At 40.4% G+C, this 22,652-nt stretch overlaps 1 protein-coding gene and 1 pseudogene across 2 annotated transcripts in view; both read left to right on the plus strand.

Moving 5' to 3' along the window:
- Window positions 1-22,652, plus strand: part of LOC145795225 (26S proteasome non-ATPase regulatory subunit 2 homolog A-like) — a 28,718-nt pseudogene continuing 6,066 nt past the window's right edge. The window contains exons 1-13 of the transcript XR_014335793.1: window positions 1-274; window positions 366-466; window positions 10,319-10,433; window positions 10,622-10,696; window positions 15,537-15,695; window positions 15,843-15,950; window positions 16,040-16,144; window positions 16,223-16,330; window positions 17,246-17,274; window positions 17,355-17,459; window positions 17,905-18,126; window positions 18,476-18,589; window positions 18,674-18,889. The product of XR_014335793.1 is annotated as a 26S proteasome non-ATPase regulatory subunit 2 homolog A-like (transcript). The remainder of the gene's footprint in view (window positions 275-365; window positions 467-10,318; window positions 10,434-10,621; window positions 10,697-15,536; window positions 15,696-15,842; window positions 15,951-16,039; window positions 16,145-16,222; window positions 16,331-17,245; window positions 17,275-17,354; window positions 17,460-17,904; window positions 18,127-18,475; window positions 18,590-18,673; window positions 18,890-22,652) is intronic.
- LOC114277358 (uncharacterized) lies at window positions 2,079-5,425 on the plus strand. The gene is made up of 2 exons (XM_082878882.1): window positions 2,079-4,514; window positions 4,610-5,425. The coding sequence occupies exons 1-2, from the start codon at window positions 3,673-3,675 to the stop codon at window positions 5,226-5,228; spliced, it is 1,461 nt and encodes a 486-aa protein (XP_082735008.1). The 5' UTR covers window positions 2,079-3,672; the 3' UTR covers window positions 5,229-5,425.

Below are 22,652 nucleotides of genomic sequence, written 5' to 3' on the forward strand. Positions count from 1 at the left end.
TGGAAACGCTCTTATACAAGTCATTTTGCATAGTATCATTTTCCAGCACCGAAAGAACGCAAGAGCGAACTCGCATAAAACGAAAACCTCTGTGCGTAGGGTTTAGCTTCGATAATCTCTAGATATCGAAGAAAATTCCATTGAGGTCTCGCAAAATCTGCGATAAAACTACGTGCATTCTAGAATTTCGAATCTCTCAGTCATCATGGCTCGTGATCCAAACAATGCGGTGAAAGTCCCGAAGAAGACGAATGAGATGAAGGACGAAGATCTTGTAAGTTCAATGCAATGTTTGGTTGCTGATAGGAAACAATTTTGTTTAGTTTTTCAAAATTTTAATCTCATTTGGCTCTGTGAATGTGCAGTCGGAGGACGATTTGGCTTTGAAGAAGCAATTGGAATTGTATGTGGAGAGGACTCAGGACTCCGATACGGCTTTACAGGAGGCTGCCCTTCAGAGTATGAGGTAGAGTCACAGTATTTGTAAATTTAAGGGCAAATTACATATACCTCCCTCGAGGTTTAGCTAAATTACTGATAACCTGAGGTTTTGGAAATTACAGATACCTGAGGTTTGTATTTTCATAACAAATTGCCGTTATATTTTCATAACAATTTGCCCCCTAATTTGTTATGCAAATAGTACCTTCACGTATCTGTAATTTCTCAAACCTCAGGTATCTGTAATTTTGCTACACCTCGAGGGTATATGTAATTTGCCCTAAATTTAATGTGTTTAATGTGTTTTCCAAAAGTAATGCAACGTTGCCTTATTTGTCATACTATATGCTATTAACTGTGTGGCTATTAGCATCTCCATCAAAATAGTCAAATTTTTAGTTAAATTTGAACTGAAAGTCTATTTTCTATTTTAATATTTTCTAATACATTCTCCAACAAACTCTCTATTCTTTATTTCATTTGTGTAGTCCTCTTTCTCTACCTATATGCAGCTAGTGGTTTGATATTAAACTAAACTGGTTAGTCAATAATTGAGTTTGATGGAGTGTGTTTCTATGGTTGTCTGCTATAAAATAGCCAAGAGAAGACTCTAATGAGCTTGATAATGATGCTCATGCTAGAAACAATATTTGGTTCAATTTTGTAGTTTAGAGAGACTGACAAATTGAAAACTTAGCGAGGGAACTTTGGTATTAATTTGTTGGGTAAATTACAAATAACCCCTGAAAATTTGATTTATAGTTTTCAAAAACAATTTTCTGAGTCGTATTTTTATATTTTTAAGTTTTTTGAAAATATTTTAATGAATTTTTTAAAAATTTCAATCTTAATATACTTAAAAAAATAAATAAATTGTACCAAAATCTTTAAAAAATTTACTGAATATAACAAAATACAAAAAATGCATTGAATTTTCGTAATTTTTTTTTGTATTTTTTGTATTTGGTGAATTTTTTGAAAATAATTTTCACAAATATTATACTTTTTAAGCATATTTTCAGCGTTTTTCGATTAGGTGAATCCAAAAATAAAAAAATTGCATAAAATATTAAAAAAATTCACTAAAAATAAAAAAACACGAAAACAAAAAATTCAATTTTTTGAAAAGTAGAGTCAATTTGTTGGAACCAAACATAGTTAATTGTTCTTGTGATTCTAGAAATTACATTCTACCCTTAAAATTTCTGATCACATAATAAATAACTCCTTTCACTAATTAACTGCTAAGTCAATTAACAATTTTTAATAATGTCCGCAATATATATTTCAATTAACAATTTTGATACTTTCATTGTTGTATTATAAGGATAATTACGAATTTCATTTTTTAGTCAACTTTGTTAATTGACAAATTCTAACAAAGGGTATTTGTAATTTTCAGAACCACAAGGGACAATTTGTATTTTAAGCAAACCTCAGGACGTGTATTTGTAATTTACCCTAATTTGTTCTGCAAAGCTGAATACCTTTTGCTGTAAGAATAGTTATGATCTATGGTACTGAGTATTGGAACTTATTATATCTTCTCACTCAACAAATTGAGCCATTGGAATTCAGGACTACCATTTGTGAGGTTTCCCTAATTCAATTTGTGGGGTAGCAAAGCTAGCTTTTATTCTATGAAGCACGGACACCTCTCCGAGGGCTCCGTACCAGTGTCAGACACGTGTCGGACACGGACACGCAGTGGACACGTGTCCGACACGCATGGGAGAGTGTCCCATTTTTTTTTTAATTTTTTTACATCCGAACACGTTTTGGACACGTTATAGACACGTTTGGGACACGCGCGGGGGCAATTTCACAGTTTAATAAAAACTTTTGGGGTCAATTTGAAAATAACCAAAAGCAGATCAAATTTGCCCTAATCTGTTTAGCCCTAATCTCTTCGAATCGACTATGGAATAGAAGATAAACAGCTGAGAAAGAGAGAAAGAAAGAAGACCTGACTTCGTCGTATGTCGTCTCTCGTCGATCGTTGCTCCACGTCGGTCGTCTGTCGTCGGTCGTCTGTCGTCTGTCGTCGGCCGTCTGTCGTCACTCGGCGATTTCTTCGTGCGATCTTCAGTCGATTTGCAAGTACGACTTTTCGATCTTCTTCGATCGCTCCCTCTCTCTTCGATAGCCCTCTCTCTCTCTGTATCAGCCTCTTCTTTCTTTTATTTCTCTCTTTGATAGCTCTCTCTCCCTCTTTGTCTCAGCCTCTTCTCTTCTTTCTTTCTTTTATTTCATTTTTTTTTCCTTTTCCTTTTATTTTGATTTGATTCTGATTTTTATTTTTTTTCTTTTGTTAATTTAATTTTTTCTTTTCTTTTTCTTTAATTCTGATTCTGATTTTGTTTTATTTTATTTTTTTTCTTTTATTTTTTTTATATTTTGATTTTATTTTTTCTTTTCTATTATTTGAGGATATAATTTTAATAATGTATGTTTATTAATTTTATTATAGGGACCAATTATTAATTCTGAAACAATGGCTATGGGTGGTAGTTCTAATGATATACCTGATGATGATTTTGATGAGAATAAACCATTGTGGAAGTATATAACTAAATTAGCAAAACCTGGGGAAGGAGGAGGAAATTGCCAATTACAATGTAAATTTTGTAATAATACTTTCAAAGGTTCATATACAAGAGTAAGGGCACATTTGTTAAAACTCCCAGGAAAGGGAATTGGTGCTTGTAAGAAAGTGACAAGTCAAAAACTTTCACAATTACAAAATGAGAATGATGCTGCTGAGCTGAGAATTAAAAATGCTCTTCCCAAAAATGTACCATTGCCTCCTTCCACTGTATCAGTGGGTAGTAGTTATGCTTATGAATCAAAGAAGAGGAGAACATGTGAGAGTGGGAGTGGGAGTGCGCCTGGGAGTGGGAGTGGAAGTGCTATTGAGAAAGCATTCAACTTGAAGGATAGAGAGCAATTGCATTTTGAAATTGCTAGGATGTTCTACTCGGGGGGGGGGGGGTACCTTTTAATCTTGCAAGAAATCCTTACTATGTTAGCTCTTACACATTTGCTGCAAATCATAATATTCCTGGATATTTGCCTCCCGGTTATAATTTGTGACGAACCACATTACTTCAAAAAGAGAGGGCAAACATTGATAAATTGTTGCAACCAATTAGGGGCACATGGAAGGAAAAAGGGGTGAGCATTGTTAGTGATGGTTGGAGTGATTCTCAAAGGAGGCCTTTGATTAATTTTATGGCAGTGAGTGAAAGTGGGCCTATGTTCATTAAAGCAGTTGATTGTTCTGGAGAAACTAAAGACAAATATTTCATTGCAAATTTGATGAAAGAAGTGATTAATGAGGTTGGGCCAAGTAATGTGGTTCAAGTCATCACGGATAATGCTCCTAATTGTAAGGCAGCCGGACAACTCATTGAAGCTCAATTCCCTCATATTCTATGGACTCCTTGTGTGGTGCACACATTAAATCTAGCTTTGAAAAATATTTGTGCCGCAAAGAATATTGAGAGGAATGAAGTCACATATGAAGAATGTAGTTGGATTAGTGATATTGCCGGAGATGGTTTGATGATTAAGAATTTTATCTCTAATCACTCAATGCGATTGGCTATGTACAATGAATTTGTGTCATTGAAGTTGCTTTCGGTTGCCGAAACACGATTTGCCTCCACAATTGTTATGCTCAAGAGGTTAAAGCTTATAAAACGTGGTCTTCAAGCAATGGTAATTAGTGACAAGTGGAATTGCTATAGAGAGGATGATGTTGGGAAGGCAAAATTTGTGAAAGAAAAGATTTTGGATGATGTGTGGTGGGATTACATTGATTATATTCTTTCCTTCACGGGTCCTATATATGACATGCTTAGGGCTTGTGATACGGACAAACCTTGCCTTCACTTAGTATATGATATGTGGGACTCAATGATAGAGAAAGTGAAGATGTCAATTTATAGGCATGAAGGGAAAAGAATAGATGAGGAATCTACATTTTACAATGTGGTGCATCAAATTCTCGTGGATCGTTGGAATAAAAACAATACTCCTCTCCATTGTATGGCACATTCATTGAATCCAAAGTAAGTACCACATTTAAATTTGTTTTACATATTTCATTTTAATGGACTTATCTAGCCTTTCTTGAAATAATTATTTTTCCTATTTTGGATTGTAGGTATTATAGTGATGAGTGGCTCCATGAGGATCAAAATAGAGTTCCTCCACATAGGGATGAAGAGGTGACACGTGAGAGGAACAAGTGTTTTAAGAGGTATTTTGAAGATATCACGGAGCGAACCAAGGTGATAACTGAGTTTGGAAAATTTTCGGGTTATGTTGAAGCATTCTCAGAGTATGATTCCATTCATAATAGGTGGCACATGGATCCTTATACTTGGTGGTGTGCATATGGTGCATATGCACCATCTCTTCAAAAACTAGCTTTGAGATTGCTTGTGCAACCTGCCTCTTCATCTTGTTGTGAGAGAAATTGGAGTACTTACTCCTTTATTCACTCAGTGAGAAGGAACAAGATGGTCCCTCAACGCGCGGAGGATTTGGTGTTCATTCATAGCAATCTTCGTCTTTTATCAAGGAGGAGCTCCCAATACTTGCAAGGAGAGACAAAAATGTGGGATATTGCCGGAGATAACTTTGACTCACTTGATGATATTGGAATGCTTGGGATAGCTAACCTCTCACTTGATGAACCGGCTATGGAGGCGGTCCTATTTACAGATGAAGGAGAAGATGGAGGCGGTGGTGAAGATGTTGTAATAGTTTCCTCTACTTAGGTTGATATTTATGGATTTTGTAATAGTTGTTGGTACATTGGATAATTTTATATTTTGTGGTTTGATTTTCATGCATTTTGTAACAAATGATGGTTGGTAGCTTCGAATGACATGTTATGTATTGATGGAATGCTATTTTATATTAATTGTGAACGATATATATGATGTTAAATCAATTAAATATTTATTTTTTATAATTTTAATAGTGTTATTTTGTATATTTTATTACCTTTATTTGATTTTTTTTAATAATTTTATGACACATAATAAATAAAATTAATTATATATATTGAACGTGTCCCCGGCGTGTCGTGTCCCCTATTTTTTGAAAATTTGCGTTTTTGCGTGTCCGTGTCGTGTTCGTGTCGTGTCGCGTGTCCATGTCCGTGCTTCATAGCCTGTACCTCATCAGTGCAGCTAGGTTAGTGAATCCTGAGAATCTTAAATTAACTTTTGAGTTTGCAGGACTGAACGTTTATTTGTCTTTTGTATGCCTTTTGTTTTGGTATCTAAATTATGTATTGAGTTGCTATAAGGATTTTTTCTTTTTAGATTAGAATTCGAAATTTGAATCCTATTAAAATCGTAGACCATTGTGATGCACAAAATAAATTTTAAGGGTTATTTACACGGATACCCCTCAAACGATTAAAAAGTGTTACTTTGACCTCCTGAATTTTAAAAGCGTACAAATAGACTCTCTAAACTATAGAGAAGTATCACTTTGCCCCCAAACTATAAAAGCGTACAAATGCACGCCTTAAACTATTGGTGTATTTGATTTTGACCCCTTCCGTTAGGGAATCCAATTTATACGCTTTTATAGTTTAGGGGTCCATATGTACGCTTTTATAGTTTAGGGGGCAAAGTGATACTTCTCAATAGTTTAAGGCGTCCATTGTACGTTTTTATAGTTTAATGGGTCAAAGTGATACTTCTCTCAATAGTTTGGGGGGTCTTCGTGTAAATAACCCTAAATTTAATTGGCAGTCTATTTCCTGATAGCTGTGTGGTTTGAGCAATGAGCAGTTGATTAACATTTTGTTTTAACTGATTATCAAAGTTTTGCATTGTAGTTTGCTACAAGTTCAAGAAGGTTTAGATTATCTAAATAACTTAAATTTCTAATTCTAAATTAATTTTATGATTTAATAAATGATTTTACTGCAAATGTAGGCGATGAATTTAAGTGAGTTTGAGTATCTTATAATCATACATGCTCATGTACATATATTACAGTGACAGATAAAGCAATGTTAAAATTAATGTATTATTGATTGATATGTTTATTGATATCTATTACAATGATTCATAATTCCTATATATAGAAGAGGGTGAGTGTGTAGTAGGTGAGGAGTAGGTGAGGAGTAGGTGAAGTAGGTGAGTGTGTAGTAGGTGGTAGTGGTAGGTGTGTAGTAGGTGGATTTTTAACAGCCTCCCGCAAACTCAAGGGGGATAGGAACTAACCAACTTGAGTTTGGAGAGAGTAACAAAACAAGAAAATACATAAAAATAAAAGAGGATAGGAGACACTGTATGGTCGTGTCAGACCGTTGTAGAAGACTGTATGGTTATGGCAGACCGATGTAGAAGACAGTTTATGGGGTCATGTCGGACCGTTGTAGCAGACAATGTTGTGACAGTTGTTGTGACAGTTTACGGAGTCTTGCTGGACCCTTGTAGAAACTAACCGGAATCAATGTCGGGACAGTTTACAGAGTCTTGTCGGACCCTTGGAAAAGCTAACCGGAATCAAATGTCGGGACAGTTTACAGAGTCTTGTCGGACCCCTAAAAAGTCGCACCCTCAAAAGGTATTGTGACAGTTGTTGTGACAGTTTATGGAGTCTTGCTGGACCCTTGTAGAAACTAACCGGAATCAATGTCGGGACAGTTTACAGAGTCTTGTCGGACCCATAAAGGAGCTAACCGGAATCAATGTCGGGACAGTTTACAGAGTCTTGTCGGACCCATGAAGGAGCTAACCGGAATCAATGTCGGGACAGTTTACAGAGTCTTGTCGGACCCTTAAAAAGTCGCACCCTCAAAAGGTGTGCCCAATCTATCAAAAGGCGTGCCATCAAAAAGCGTGCCCAATCCATAAAAAGGCGTGCCATCAAAAGGCGTGCCTATCAAAAGGAGCGCCCATGTTGTCGGCGAGCGCCGAGAGGCGCATGATGCGCGTGTCTGCCTCGGCTATTTAACCAAGGTTGAGGCGGAGGCTGTGCAAACCAGTCTGAAACCGCCGAAAATCCTTTGAAAAAACTCTTCCGTTTCTGAGAAAGAGATTCTGGAACACTCTGTTGCCATTCTGTAACCAACCGTTCTCTGAAACACTTAGCAACCCATAACATGGCCTCGTCTTCCCGTTCAGCTACCCAGAATATGGCCTCTTCGTCCCGTGGTCTGCTCACTTTCTTTCCCGACCTCAACGAGTCAACAAGAGAGATAACTGGTGCGGTGGCCAGTGAACCTCAACCAAGCGCCTCTGGTTTTGCTCCGTTGAACTTTCCGATGCGGTCGGTGAAGCAAAAAATGGCAGTGCAAACTGATATTGAGGCCAATCAGTATACTTTGAAGTCATGTGTGGAGACCATGACGGCGGTCACAAACCTGTCGCACCGGCTGCAGAGTAGGACAAATGAGGTGCAGCAGTTAAACGCCCAACTGGCTCTGCTCCAACGCATGTATAAGGATGCGCGAGCAGAGATAAGTGTGCTAAAGGCGGAAAATAAGGAGCTGAAGCGGAAGGCCACCGTGATGTTCCGATTTGGAGGGCCGCCATATGCTGTAGTGGAGGAGCAGGGAGTAGTGATCGTGCCCAGTGGAGCGGGAAACACGGAGGCAAAACCGGCAAGGGCCGCCCAGGACGGAGGCAAGAAGAAAAGACCGGCGGCAGAGTAGAGAAAAATCCCACTGTGGGTGTGGGTTTTTTTGTTTTTTTTTTGTTTTTTGTTTTTTGTTTTTTTATTTATTTATGATGTAAAATTGTGATCGGGGTTGATCGTTGAGATGAATAAAAGATGGTTTAGTGTGCAAAGCTATATGGGTATGAATGGAATTGGAAAAAGATGAAAAATAATGTGAAAGAAAAATAAAGAAAGAAATAATAAAAATATATTTGAAAGCAAAAAAGAAAGATGGGAAAAATAAGGAAAGTGGTTTGGAGAAAATAAATAAAAATAATGGAGTTGGAAATCAAACGGAGGAGAGATGATGATGTTTTGTTTTTTTTTTTTTTAATATAATATAATAAAAAGAGATATATATATATATATATATATATATATATATAAAATAACGAAAGTGGGGAACAAGGAGTGCACCAATAAGCTTTATAATAAAAAAAAAGTTTGGGCGGTGGATGCAAAGTGTGGAAAGAGAGTGTTGGGTTATGTGGGTGGAGAATAAAGAAAAGAATCATACAGCTGTGTGTGTATGGCAGTCCTTCTTTTTTTTTTTAGAGACAAAACTGAAATTCAGTCCACCAATTTAGAAAACCAGCCACCATATTGATCTACCCCACGTGCTAATCGGCTCAAGTTTAAAACCAAAACAATAAATAACCTCTTGGAGGCACTAGCAACTGTGGGCCCATGTGTTTGAAAATACATACATAATATATAAATATAAGAAACTCATATATATATATATATAACAAACCAGCCCATGTGCATAAACTTTGAACCACGCTGTCAATCATATCAAAACTTAACCCAAATTTTGAGTTTCCCTCCATGCTACTAGCATGTGCCGAACCAAAAAAAAAACTGCACAAGTACCAAACAACCCCTCCTGCAGTAGCCAGCTCTACAAAGACTTGAATGGTACACTCAACCAAACCTCAAAACCAGCCCACGGTTTACTACGAAACCACCCACAACTCAGATTAAAATAATTAAGAGAAGTGGGGACTGGAGGCCGGCTTTCTGAGATCTGGAGATCGATTTGGAGGACTTGGGCTTGCCTCTGCCTCCTTTTGTTGCGGTAAAGCGAGGAGCAGCGGAAACGGGAGCGACGGCATCGTCGTTGCTGATGAACGATAAGCGGCGATGCCAACATCTACGATAGCCGCAGAGGAGAACAGAGGGGGAGGGCATCGGAGCCTCTGACATCGACGGCGACGTGTTGATCTCTGTGTCTCTCTCCGCTAGTGCTTCGAATTCAACAGATGGAGGAGAGAGAGAGATGAAAATATGGCTTTGTCATTGTTGGTCAGAAACCAGAGAGAGAGGATTTGGGCAATGATGGGAAGGTATGTGTAGAAAATAAGCGGAATAGGTTGAGGTCCGGCGGGCGGCCAAAGTGAGGCTGCCACCCGCCGGTGAAGCGGAATTACTAGGTTCTCAACCTTGCTCTGATACCTTGTTAAAATTAATGTATTATTGATTGATATGTTTATTGATATCTATTACAATGATTCATGATTCCTATATACTACACACTCACCCTCTTCTATATATAGGAATCATGAATCATTGTAATAGATATCAATAAACATATCAATCAATAATACATTAATTTTAACATGCAACATACTTGTATTTTTTCTTTTGGAGCAACAATTTAAGCATTGTCTTGGGAGTTTTTGAGTTGTTTGGGGAAAGATTGAAAGCTGGGGGACGGGGTGGGATGGAAAACTTATGTTTGGGTCCCATATTCGGAAAAGTTAATGTATCACTTGGGGAGTGGCAGGTTGATGTAGTTGCATCTCTATTGATGGCTAATAAGAGGGAGCCCTGCCAAGCACATAACTATATTGACTTTGTCTACTCTCTCTTTCTGTGCAGATTATTGGAAAAGGTGCTTCATATATGTGTGTGTATTTGATGCATGCTACTCTTACATGTAACATGACATTTTTTATTTTTCTACGTGATGAAATTTAGAGAACAGAAATGTAGCCTTTAGTTTTCTGCTCTTTGATTGGAAGATGACATTCAAATAACGGAAATTCTTTAGGAGGCCAAATTGCTATTCATTTATGTGCCTCATGGTATTGTGGTTTTGCTAAGCGCCGTAGCCTTGCAGCTTTCTGTCGCATGACAAAAACACATGTATTCTGGCATTTAGCATTTCAACATCTTGCAGATACATTCCTGATCCAGATGATTTGCCAGTTCTACTACTTGTGTTTGCGATTTATCTAAAATTTGAAGAGTACCCAAGTGCACTTCAGATTGCTCTATTCCTTGACAACTTGCAGGTTTGCACTTAATTAGGCACATCAAATATTTTATTCTCCCTCTATGACACTGATACAAATTTTATGTTTGAGATTTTAAGTTTTGTTGATAATGACTGGATAACTATTATACCTTCACATTATGGTCAGATGGTCTTCTTGCTGCCCACTTTTCTGTTGTTTATTTAACACTGTTTATTTATTGGCAGTATGTGTATCAGATTTTTACAGCTTGTGATGATCTGCTATTAAAGAAGCAATTTTGTTACATTCTTGCTCAACATGTAAGTCTTGTTTTTCTAACTTGTGCTATTCCCTCTCTCTCTCTCTCTTTCTCTCTCTTTCTTTGGAATCTTGTTACCCATTTTAATCTTTCTTTTGTTGTTTCATTTCCCAATATTATAATAGTGGTGGGTTCAAGATTTGTAGAACTCATATATTTCCTTAATGAAATCGTGTATCCATTTTGATTTCTTCTTGGCTGTAACTCTCAAGATTGCCTCTCCCAGGAAAATACTATAAGCTACTAGTTTATTCATGGACATGGTATCTTTCCCTGTTCTTAAATTTCAGCTTGATTGTTGCAGTATGAGATGTTGTAGACTCTAGTCATGTAATAATGTGCTTCATGACCTCTCCGTTAGACATGATATTTCAATATGGAGTCTTGTCCCTTGCTTTGAAATAATCTGGCATGCCATCTTTTTTTTTTTCTTTTTGGGTGGGATATTGATTGTAAAGTTATTGTATAGATAGGGTGTGTAATACATGCCTAAAAAAAAAAAAAAAAAAAAAGAAAAAAAAAAGAAAAGAAAAAAAGATAGGTTGCATGATACACGCAAAATCTGTAAAGTTAGGTGCTTGGTTAGGAGCTAACTGTAAGAATTCCAAATAACTCTGTATATTCAATTGTGTCAATTTATAAAGAGTTCATCAGTTTATATAGCCCTAAATCTATGACTGAAAAGGGAAATACTAACTAATTCCTATTTACATAATCATGCCATATATACACAACATGCCATATATACAATATATTTTCACACCCCCGCTCAAACTCAAGGTGTTATAGTACAAAATACTGAGAGTTTGCTAAGAAGAAACTGAAACCGAGCGGTAGTGTGAGTCTTGGTGAAGAAGTCCGCAAGTTGCAAAGTCGAGGAGACGAAAGGAAGCGAGATAGAGCTAGATTGCAAATGTTGTTGGACAAAGTGACAATCAATCTCAATGTGTTTCGTCCGTTCATGGAAGACAGTATTGTGGGCAATCTAAATAGCACTGCGGTTGTCACAATAGAGAGAGGTCGGAGAAAATTGAGGTACACCCAACTCAGTCAAGAGACAATGAAGCCAAACAATCTCAGCAGTGGCATGAACCATAGCATGGTACTCAACCTCGGCAGTGGAACGCGCAACAACAGTCTGTTTATTTGCCTTCCAAGAGATCAAAGAATCACTAAGAAACATGCAGAAGCCAGAAGTGAACTTGCGATCAGTGACATCACTAGCCCAATCCGAATTAGTATAAGCCACCAACTCCAAAGAGGAAGTAGAAGACAACTGTAAACCCTGAAATATAGTGCCTCGGAGATAGCGAAGAATATGAACCAAAGTAGCCCATTGGGTAGAGCGAGGAGCAGAGACAAACTGGGTAACCACATGAACAGCATAGGCAAGATCAGGACGAGTAACCGCCAGATAGATGAAGCAACCCATGAGCTCTCGATATAACGTGGGATCATCCGGAGGGACACTATCAGTAGAGTTGAGCTTCACATTTTGCTCAATAGGTGTATCAGAAACCTTAGTATCAGTAAGACTAGCACGGTGAATAACCTCATTAGCATTTTTGGCCTCAGACAGAAAATAGCCCTTTGGAGAAGAGGCAACCTCAATATCAAGAAAATACCGCAATGGATCTAAATCCTTCATTTCGAAGGTGCGGAAGAGATGTTGCTTGACCTCAGAGATAGTAGAAGAGTTAAAGCCAGTGATGATCATATCATCCACATAGAGTATGATAGCAACAAAACCAGTCAAGGTATATCTCAGAAACAAAGCAGAGTCGGAAGTAGAAGGATGAAACCCAAGCTCAGTAATGGCAGTTTGAAAGCAATTATACCAAGCACGAGGAGACTGCTTCAAACCATACAGAGCACGCTGAAGATGACAAACCTGCCCAGAAGAGTAGAGAAGACCAGGGGGAGGACACATCTAGACCTCCTCAGTGAGATGACCGTTAAGAAAAGCATTCTTAACGTCCATCTGATAGAGAGGCCAACGTCGAACAGCAGCAACAGAAATCAAGGTATGGACAATAGTCATCTTGGCAACAAGGGCAAATGTCTCTTCATAATCAATACCATACTCTTGTGAGAAACCCTTGGCAACCAAGCGAGCTTTGTAAGGCTCGAGAGAACTATCAGAATGAGTCTTGACTTGATAGACCCATTTGCAACCAACCAGATTCTTGCCAGCAGGCAAAGGAACCAACTCCCAAGTGTTAATCTTCTGTAAGGCAAACAACTCATCCTCCATAGCTTGAACCCAATCAGGATTCTGACAGGCCTCTGTGTAAGACTGTGGTTCTGAAAAAGAGTGAATAACAGACAAAAAAGTACGATAGGAAGCAAAAAAATATATATTAGACCAACCCAACCTATTTGGAGGACGACGCTCATGAGTAGGATATCGGTGTGCAGCAGGATCAGAGTCGTCAGAAGCAGAAGGAGAAGCAACAGGAGTAGAGACATTTTGGTGGTGGAGGAGCATGGTGACGAGAAGAGACCAACAATGGGGGGAAAGAAGAAGTCGAAGGAAGAGAAGGAGCCATAGGTGACGCAGATGGAGAAGTAGGAATGTGCTCAAGAGGAACAGTGGAGATGTACTCATCAGACGGGACCTCAGAAGGAAAGGGGTCAATGTGAGCCAAATCCTCTTTAGAAACTGGAGCAGTGAGAGGAGGAAGCTGAAAGTAAGATAGACGTTCGAGAAAGACAACACGACGGGAGACATAAAGGCGATGAGAGATAGGATCATAACAGCAGTGGCCTTTCTGAGTAAGACTGTAACCTAAAAAGACATAGAGGACAGACCAGGTACTAAATTTGGTCCTATCTTTGCGGGGAAGACGGACAAAACAGGCAGACCCAAATACACGAAGAAGGGAGTAGTTAGGAATTTGGGAGAACAAAGTCTCATAAGGAGACCGACTAGAAAGAAGGGGGGTAGGCATGCGGTTGAGAAGAAAAGCAGCAGCAAGAACTGCCTCCCTCCATAATGGAGCCGGAACTGAGGCAGTGAGAAGAAGAGACCTAGTTGTCTCAAGGAGATGACGGTGTTTATGCTCGGCTCGACCATTTTGGGCAGGTGTATCTGTACAGGAAGTTTGGTGAATGGTACCCAACTTGGCTAAATACTCACAGAACTCATTTTTAAAATATTCCCCACCCAAGTCAGACCGTAACACTTTAATGGTAGACCCAAACTGAGTAGTAATTATAGACTAAAAGGTACGGTTATGAGTTATAAGATAAACCCAAGTGTAACGGGTGCAATCATCAACAAATGACACATAGTATGTAGAACCTCTTTGATGAGAACAGGAGAAGGGCCCCAAGTTTACACCCTCGATACTCGGTAAGTTGACTAGGAGAAACTTTACCCAATATACCTGACTGAGCTAAAGACCGTAAGTGGTCAGCAGACAAATGCCCTAATCTGGAATGCCACAAATAGAAAGGACTGGACAGAGAATCTAACTGAAAAGAAGAAAAGGCAGTCAGAGAGTTAGTCATAGGCAGATGCAAGCTTTTCACCACATAGAAGTCTCTAATTCTACGGCCAGTCCCAATCTGCTGCTTAGACGTCTGATCCTGCACAGAACAAATAGAAGAAGAAAAGATAATATCAAAACCAGAGGCATTAAGCTGACTGATAGATAATAAACTGACAGATAACTAAAGAACATAAAAGACAGATGGAATAGAGATAGTAGACATAGCAGATGATAGGACAAACCCAATAGATATAACAGACATACCAGACCCATTAGCAGCATTGACATTAATAGGAAATGGAGGAGTACAATTTTGAAGTAAGGGGAGATGGAGAGTCATGTGATGAGAGGCACCAGAGTAAAAAATCCAGACAGGCGAAGAAATACCTAAAGAAGACCCAAGCAAACCTGAATGAAGAGAGGAAACAATGGAGTCAAATGGTATATGCTGAAGCTGACCAATCTGAGCACTTAAGGAAGCCAAATCAGGTTCAATAGCAAGAGCAGATATAGTATAAGAGGTAGGAGAAGCATGGAACTGGTTCTGAGACTGCTGAAAATACGGGGCAGACAAACGTCTCTTCTTAGGACAATGGTACTTCCAATGACCTCTTTGATGGCAGAAGGCACAATCATCAAGCCCACAGAGATGAAGCAGATGACTAGACAAAGCAAACGAACCAGATCCAATCTCAGATGGATCGCGAATCCAAGATGACGAGCTGTAATTCGAAGCAGATAGTTCATGATTGAGAGAGAAATCTTGGGAGGCGTGGAACAACGACTAAAACAAAGATGGGTTCACGATCTCGACACTGGGTAGATCGCGATTCTGACGAGACCAGATGCTAATTGCGAGCCTGGTACAATCGTGACTCCAAAGAACCACGAACGAGAAGTCTACAAATTGAGAAGAAAGAGCTTTGAACCAGAAAGAACTTCGAAACTTCGAACCAGAGAAGAATTCGAACGTTTAGAGGCAGAGCTAGGGTTTCACACACAGCTTTGATACCATGTAAGAATTCCAAATAACTCTGTATATTCAATTGTGTCAATTTACAAAGAGTTTATCAGTTTATATAGCCCTAAATCCATGACTAAAAAAGGAAATACTAACTAATTTCTATTTACACAATCATGCCATATATACAATATATTCTAACACTAACATCTCACCTAAATCACAGTTAAAGGCATTACGGCAAGTAGAAAGGCATATGTAAAGATAACAGATGTCTTATTAGAAGTTGGGCATTGCAATATTTACCCTTTTTGCAAGACATCTAGTTAATTTCCTTTTTGATTGAATGTAAATGGTTGTTTGCTCATTGAATTTCTTTCATACAGCGTATAACTTTTGTTCTCGATGAAGAGATGTCTGGAGATGATGAATGCAGGGAGATATTGCAAGGAATTACGAACAATGGCAAGTTAAGTGAAGGTTATCTTATGCTTGCTCGTGATATAGAGGTCATGGAGCCCAAATCTCCCGAGGATATTTATAAGGTTGAGATTTCTAAGATATCCATACTAGCTCTTGATATCACCTTTGATATTGATAGTTGAAGTAATTGTTGCATCTTTAAAAGGAATTTCTAAGCACATGTTATTCCTAAGTTGTTTTCTTCATTAAGCCTGGTCTTATTTAACCAGGCACATTTGCTCCATGGCCGGGCTAGTGCTGGTGCGAGTGTTAATTCAGCCAGCCAGAACTTGGCAGCTACATTTGTTAATGCATTCGTGAATGCTGGCTTTGGTCAGGTAAAAGTGTGGTTCATTTACATAGAAAATTTTAGAGGCAAATATTTGGGGGCAGGTTCATGTATCGTTTACTGGTTTTATTGTCACAGGACAAGTTAGTGACAGTTCCATCTGAAGCTTCAAGTGGTGGTTCTTCAGGAAACTGGGTCTTTAAGAATAAAGCACATGGAAAAGCCAGTGCTGCAGCAAGTCTGGTATTGTGTTCTCTACTACCAGTCGATTTGTTGTTGCAAATTCTTTTATTGCAGGATTATCGTTTTCACACATTGTAGGGTATGATTCTGCTCTGGGATGTTGATTCTGGACTTGCCCAAATAAGTATTTCCACGGTGATGACAAGAATGTCATTGCTGGTGCATTGTTAGCAGTTGGTATCTTGACTTGCGGTCAAGGTTTTAAAAAGCGGCCGCAACCGTTACGTAACGGCGTTACGTAACGGTTTTGGCGGTTACCGCCACCCGTTACGGCCGCTTTTGCAGTGTGATTGAGATTCACAGGTGTGTCGGCCGTAGCGGCTGCCGTAGCGGTCGTAACAGTGCTGTAACAGCCGTAACGGCCTGTTATGCACCGTTGCGTAACGGTTCCAAACTGTTTCTTCCAAAAAAACACACAAAAAAAAGAGCTAAAAATGGGGGAAGAGAGATAGAGAGAAGATAAAGAGAGAAAATGGAGGAGCAAGAGATAGAGAGAGAGAAGAGGGAAGATGAAGAACATGTTATTAATTTGTTGAAACTGTAAGACCTATGCTATTCTATTCAGCTGCTATCATTAAACCATTTTGTTTGTGTGTGTCTATCTATATATTGTTTGAAAATAATAATAATAATAATAATAATAATAATAATAATAATAAGTGTGGTCATTATCTATTTGGCTTGGTTAAAATATGTATATATTATATATATATATATATATTTAGCCTCTTATTTATTCTCTTACTTTTGTCATTGTTTATCTTATGTATAATAGTTAGTGATTGATTTTTTGTATAATATAAAGTCATTAATTATTAAAATAAAATGTAAAAAACTCAGTTTATAGTGATTTAAAAATATGAAATATATTGCATCATACTTAAAAATTTATAAAAATTGATCAATATTTATTTTTAACCCAATAAATATGATCATGGAAAAAAAATATGCGTATCGGTAAGTTTTTTTCAAATTGTACAAAAAATAAAAAAATTCACGGTTCCGGTTACCGCAACCATTACACTACGGCCTTTACACCCCGCAACCGCAACCGCGTCACCGCCACCGTTACGGCGACCGCAACCGCTTTTCAGAACCTTGCTTGCGGTGTCGAGCATGAATGTGATCCCGTGAGTTCCACGTCACGTTTTTTGCAAAAAAGACCTATAATTGTTTTATGTAATTTGAAATCTTAGTTTTCTTTTTTCAGGCATTCCGACTTCTTGCTGATTATGTAGATAAAGAAGATTCTTCTATCAAAATTGGTGCAATAATGGGTCTGGGCCTTGCTTATGCTGGTGCCCAATGTCCGCAAGTGAGGTTCCTTGCTCATTTTTTCTTTTTTCTTTTTTTTTTCTTTCGTTCTTTTTGGCGCTATTTGGAAGCCCATGAAAATAATACTGTGTGGTAGACATGAGCCACCTTTTCCCACCATTTATGATTCACGAGGCACATCAACAGAATTATTCTATTTATTTTTCCATAAATGATGATCTTAGGTTATGGAAGTTTGAAACTATATATAACTCTGTGTGTGTGTGTGTGTGAGAGAGAGAGAGAAATTTGATGAGCATCTATTCATTTCCTTTTCTTTGTATGTTAAATTTGGTTAAAGTTGTTTAATCTACTGTTTCTCATATCCATAGTAAATGGTCTCCTATCCTTCGAATACAAAAACACTTCTTTACTTGTTTGTCCCTTTTCTTTGTATGATATGTTTATTTTCAATTGAAGCTGACTAATTATACATTATTTGTCAGATCCGTAGCAAATTGTCTTGTGTCCTTGAAGATAAGAAAATGCCTCTGGATGTGATTGTATTTACTGCAATTTCATTGGGTTTGGTGTATGTTGGTTCCTGTGATGAAGATGTTTCTCAGACAATTATATCTGCATTAAAACACCGAAGTGTGTCTGAATTGGGGCAGCCCCTCACTCGTCTTTTGCCTCTTGGACTCGGCCTTCTATATCTTGGGAAGCAGGTAACTTAAAATCACAAGCTATGAAAGTTTTTAATTAATTTTCTATAATTTTATTTGTACTGTATCATAGTTTGTTCATTTTTAAATCAATGGAGTGCAAGCTAGAAACACGCACACACAACTATCACTTGCACTTCATTGATTTGCAATTAGTTTCCCCATTTCCCATTTATATGATATTTTCCCTTTTTATTTTGGTGTTGCCTCTGAAATGTTATTATTTAGTGACAACAGATTGCACCTTATAGATTTGGGACTTAATTGCTATTTCTATCGTTCTTTTTTCTCTCTTTTTTTTTAATTTTTTTTTTTTTTTTTGGTTTTGAAATCCCATCCTGTTTTTTAACAGGAAATGGTGGAGGCAACTTTACAGATTTCAAAGACATTAAATATGAAAATTAGGAAACATTGTTACATGACCGTATTTTCCTATGCTTATGCTGGGACTGGGGATGTGCTCAAGGTGTTTACTCAAAGCCTTTCAATTCGAATTGGAGTTCGCTCTGTTATGTTGATGAAATTAGCTGACCGTCCTCCTTTCAAATAGGTCCAATACCTACTGGGTCAGTGTGCCCAACATCTTAAGAGGGGAGAAACCCACCAGGGACCGGCTGTACTTGGAATTGCTATGGTAGCAATGGCTGAAGAATTGGGTCTTGAAATGGCTATTCGCTCTTTAGAGCATCTTTTACAGTATGGAGAGCAGAATATCCGAAAGGCTGTTCCTTTGGCCCTTGGTCTCCTCTGTATATCAAACCCTAAGGTAATCAATCCTTAGATATGTTTACGATAACAAAAAATTCCTTAGATATCTTTTGCCAAGGTGAGCACCTTGACAATGTTTGAATTGCAGTTGAGCAAGATTATATACTTTCTTTCTGAGAGGGAGATTTATGATCTGGATTGGGCCGTGGAATTGGGCCGGACAGATTTGGGCCGGACAGATTTGGGCCGGACAGAGTTGTGCCGGACAGATTTGGGCCGGATAGAGTTGTGCTAGACAGATTTGGGCCGAACAGGTGTTGGGCCAAGTTGTGTGGCCCAGCCTTGAAGGAAGCTGCTCGGTTAAGCAGCGCGTGGATTGACCGAGCTGCAAGGATCCGCGGTTACGAAGCCGGTCAGGTGAAAGGTCCAGCGCTAGGAAAGGCAAGGTTGGACCGAGGTACCTTTTTGCTCGGCAGGAAGGTCGACCGCAGACAAGCGTGAGTTGTCCCGAGCTCGGCTTTGCAGAGATGCCGCCGAGTCCGGTCCTCATCTGAGCTTGGCTATTGAAGTACTTGGGCTTGAAGCGCAGCATGGCAGACGATGGCCGAGATGGTACTGCCCGGCTGCCGAGCTCCTAGGAGAATGGGTAGGCAGTTGGGTTAGGTGGTGCTCAGCAAGGTTTATGCTGACAGATGGGATAGTAGTGCCACGTGTTGAGAGGACACTGGGAGTAGATTTGGGGCGCAGAAGGTATATAAACACGTCTGCGCCCCCCATACGCGGACAGATGAACATTTGGTGAGACATACACTAAACACTCAACACTCTCCCTTCTCTCTATCTATCCCCTGTGTGTGTTCTAACTTGATCGTCGGAGGGGTTTTCCGGCCACACACCGCCGGGTAGCTCACCGCTATTGTGCTCGCAGGTGATCGGACAGAAACGGAGCTTGGAAGAAAGGAGTACGGGCTTGCCGGAATATTTGCTCCCCGTACAATTGGCGCCGTCTGTGGGAAGCATTCAGACAAAACCTTGTCTTCCAGGCTCGTCTGATCGCCGTCCATGGCGAACAACGACGAGTTTCCGTTGTCTGCCATCGACGGAGCCACCCCGGAGTTCACCCGACGGAGAGAAGGACATCCTGTCATCCTGCCATCCTGCCAATGGCGAACTTGGATACGTTCACTGGAGGACAGTCAGGAGACGCGCGGGATAAGCGCGGAAGAAGTTATGGTCATTCACGAAGTCCAGACGGATATCGGCGGCGGAGAGAATCACATGCCCGACGTCTGGAACACAAGTTGAGGGACCAAGACGCTGTCATCCGGCGAATGGCAGCGGAGATGGAGGAGTTGAAGCGGCATGTCAAGGGGAAGGGTGTAGATGGAGTGGTAGACCACAGAGAGTGCATCCCATCCCGCCGTTCAGAGAAGTCCAGCGCGCAAGATAGCACTTACCAGCCCTCACGTCCGGTGACGACGTCGAGATATTCCTATTCCGCTCGTTCAGAGGACTTGCGGGCAGTCTTGAAGGAACGGGCTCGCCGGCGGGAGGCTCAAAGGGTGCCGACGTTCCAGCGGCTATCCTACAGGGTTCATGCCAGCGAGGAGGCCGGAATGCCCCCACCCCGCCTAGCGGAGCCACTCCTTGTAGATACAAACTTGACGAGGCTGAGCGCCACCCCTTTCTCCCTGGAGATAGAAACAACACCGCTTCCCGCGGGCTTCCACCAGCCAAAGTTCACGCTTTATGACGGAAAGACCGATCCGTATATGCATGTAAGCCACTTCCGACAGGTCATGGCCGGACGTAGGCGAAATGACGCTCTTATGTGCCTGATCTTCCCGTCGAGTTTAGGCGAGCTGGGCTTGAAGTGGTTCGAGAGGTTGCCAGAAGGGAGTATACAACAGTGGAATCAGTTGGCCGAAGCCTTTGTGACGCGTTTCAAAACCAACACCAAAACGCCAAAGGAAGTTGACCACCTTCTCAGTGTCAGGATGGAACCAAGCGACACTCTCAAGGCGTACAACTCCAGGTACTGGGATACCTACAATGAGATCCTAGATTGCCCAGTCAACCTGGCAATCACCCAATATAAGCGCGGTCTCCCGCTCGGACATAGGCTGAGGGATTCGCTTACAATGAGCCAGCAGACATCCATGTGGCACCTAATGCAGCGCATCAATGAGCACATTCGAGTAGAGGATGATGCAGCGACGTCCACCGCGGAGACAACCTCGATGGCAACGGGCAAGTGGGCGACTGGGTTTTAAGGAAGGTCATGGGCAACGCACTAGTGCCGGGTGAAGGCAAGCTAGGGGCAAACTAGGAAGAGCCTTACAAGATAACCGGGCAAGGGGCATACCACTTAGAGGATTTGGATGGCAAAGGCGTACCCCGGCCATGGAATGCGGCCTTATGTAATTTTTTGAGGGACTTGTTTCCCCTACACTTCTGAATGCAAATACTCTTTTTGTCAATGTAATAGAAGTGAATTACTTTTGCTGAAGAGCTTTGTTGTGTCCGAAATAATAGTGGATGAGGGGCCTACTCTTCTGTTCCAGCCGAGATGGTTTGCTCCGGTTGGAAGAGTTGGCGTTCTGTCCAACTTCGGATTCCCAACCGAGATGCTTTACTCCGGTTGGAAGAGTTGGCGTTTTGTCCAACTTCGGATTCCCAACCGAGATGATTTACTCCGGTTGGAAGAGTTGGCGTTTTGTCCAACTTCGAATTCCCAACCGAGATGGTTTACTCCGGTTGGAAGAGTTGGTGTTTTGTCCAACTTCGAATTCCCAACCGAGATGGTTTACTCCGGTTGGAAGAGTTGGCGTTTTGTCCAACTTCGGATTCCCAACCGAGATGGTTTACTCCGGTTGGAAGAGTTGGCGTTTTGTCCAACTTCGGATTCCCAACCGAGATGGTTTACTCCGGTTGCAAGAGTTGGTGTTTTGTCCAACTTCGGATTCCCAATCGAGATGGTTTACTCCGGTTGGAAGAGTTGGTGTTTTGTCCAACTTCGGATTCCCAACCGAGATGATTTACTCCGGTTGGAAGAGTTGGCGTTTTGTCCAACTTCGAATTCCCAACCGAGATGGTTTACTCCGGTTGGAAGAGTTGGTGTTTTGTCCAACTTCGGATTCCCAATCGAGATGGTTTACTCCGGTTCGAAGAGTTGATGATTTGCTCAACTGCGAGGTTCCAGCCGAGATGTTTTACTCCGGCTGAAGAGTTGATGATTTGCTCAACTGCGAGGTTCCAGCCGAGATGTCTTACTCCGACTGAAGAGTTGATGATTTGCTCAACTGCGAGGTTCCAGCCGAGATGTTTTACTCCGGCTGAAGAGTTGATGATTTGCTCAACTGCGAGGTTCCAGCCGAGATATTTTACTCCGGCTGAAGAGTTGATGATTTGCTCAACTGCGAGGTTCCAGCCGAGATGTTTTACTCCGGCTGAAGAGTTGATGATTTGCTCAACTGCGAGGTTCCAGCCGAGATGTTTTACTCCGGCTGAAGAGTTGATGATTTGCTCAACTGCGAGGTTCCAGCCGAGATGTTTTACTCCGGCTGAAGAGTTGATGATTTGCTCAACTGCGAGGTTCCAGCCGAGATGTCTTACTCCGGCTGAAGAGTTGATGATTTGCTCAACTGCGAGGTTCCAGCCGAGATGTTTTACTCCGACTGAAGAGTTGATGATTTGCTCAACTGCGAGGTTCCAGCCGAGATGTCTTACTCCGACTGAAGAGTTGATGATTTGCTCAACTGCGAGGTTCCAGTCGAGATGTCTTACTCCGGCTGAAGAGTTGATGATTTGCTCAACTGCGA

This window comes from Camellia sinensis, chromosome 7 (genome assembly GCF_055761805.1).
Source record: "Camellia sinensis isolate YWXY chromosome 7, ASM5576180v1, whole genome shotgun sequence".
Lineage (NCBI taxonomy): Eukaryota > Viridiplantae > Streptophyta > Magnoliopsida > Ericales > Theaceae > Camellia > Camellia sinensis.

What these genes read in the sequence shown, in the direction of transcription:
- LOC114277358 (XM_082878882.1), top strand. Translation starts at nt 3,673, where the DNA reads ATGGCAGTGAGTGAAAGTGGGCCTATGTTCATTAAAGCAGTTGATTGT. An exon ending in GCACATTCATTGAATCCAAA is followed by an intron (nt 4,515 to 4,609) that starts GTAAGTACCACA and finishes TTTGGATTGTAG; the next exon opens with GTATTATAGTGATGAGTGGC.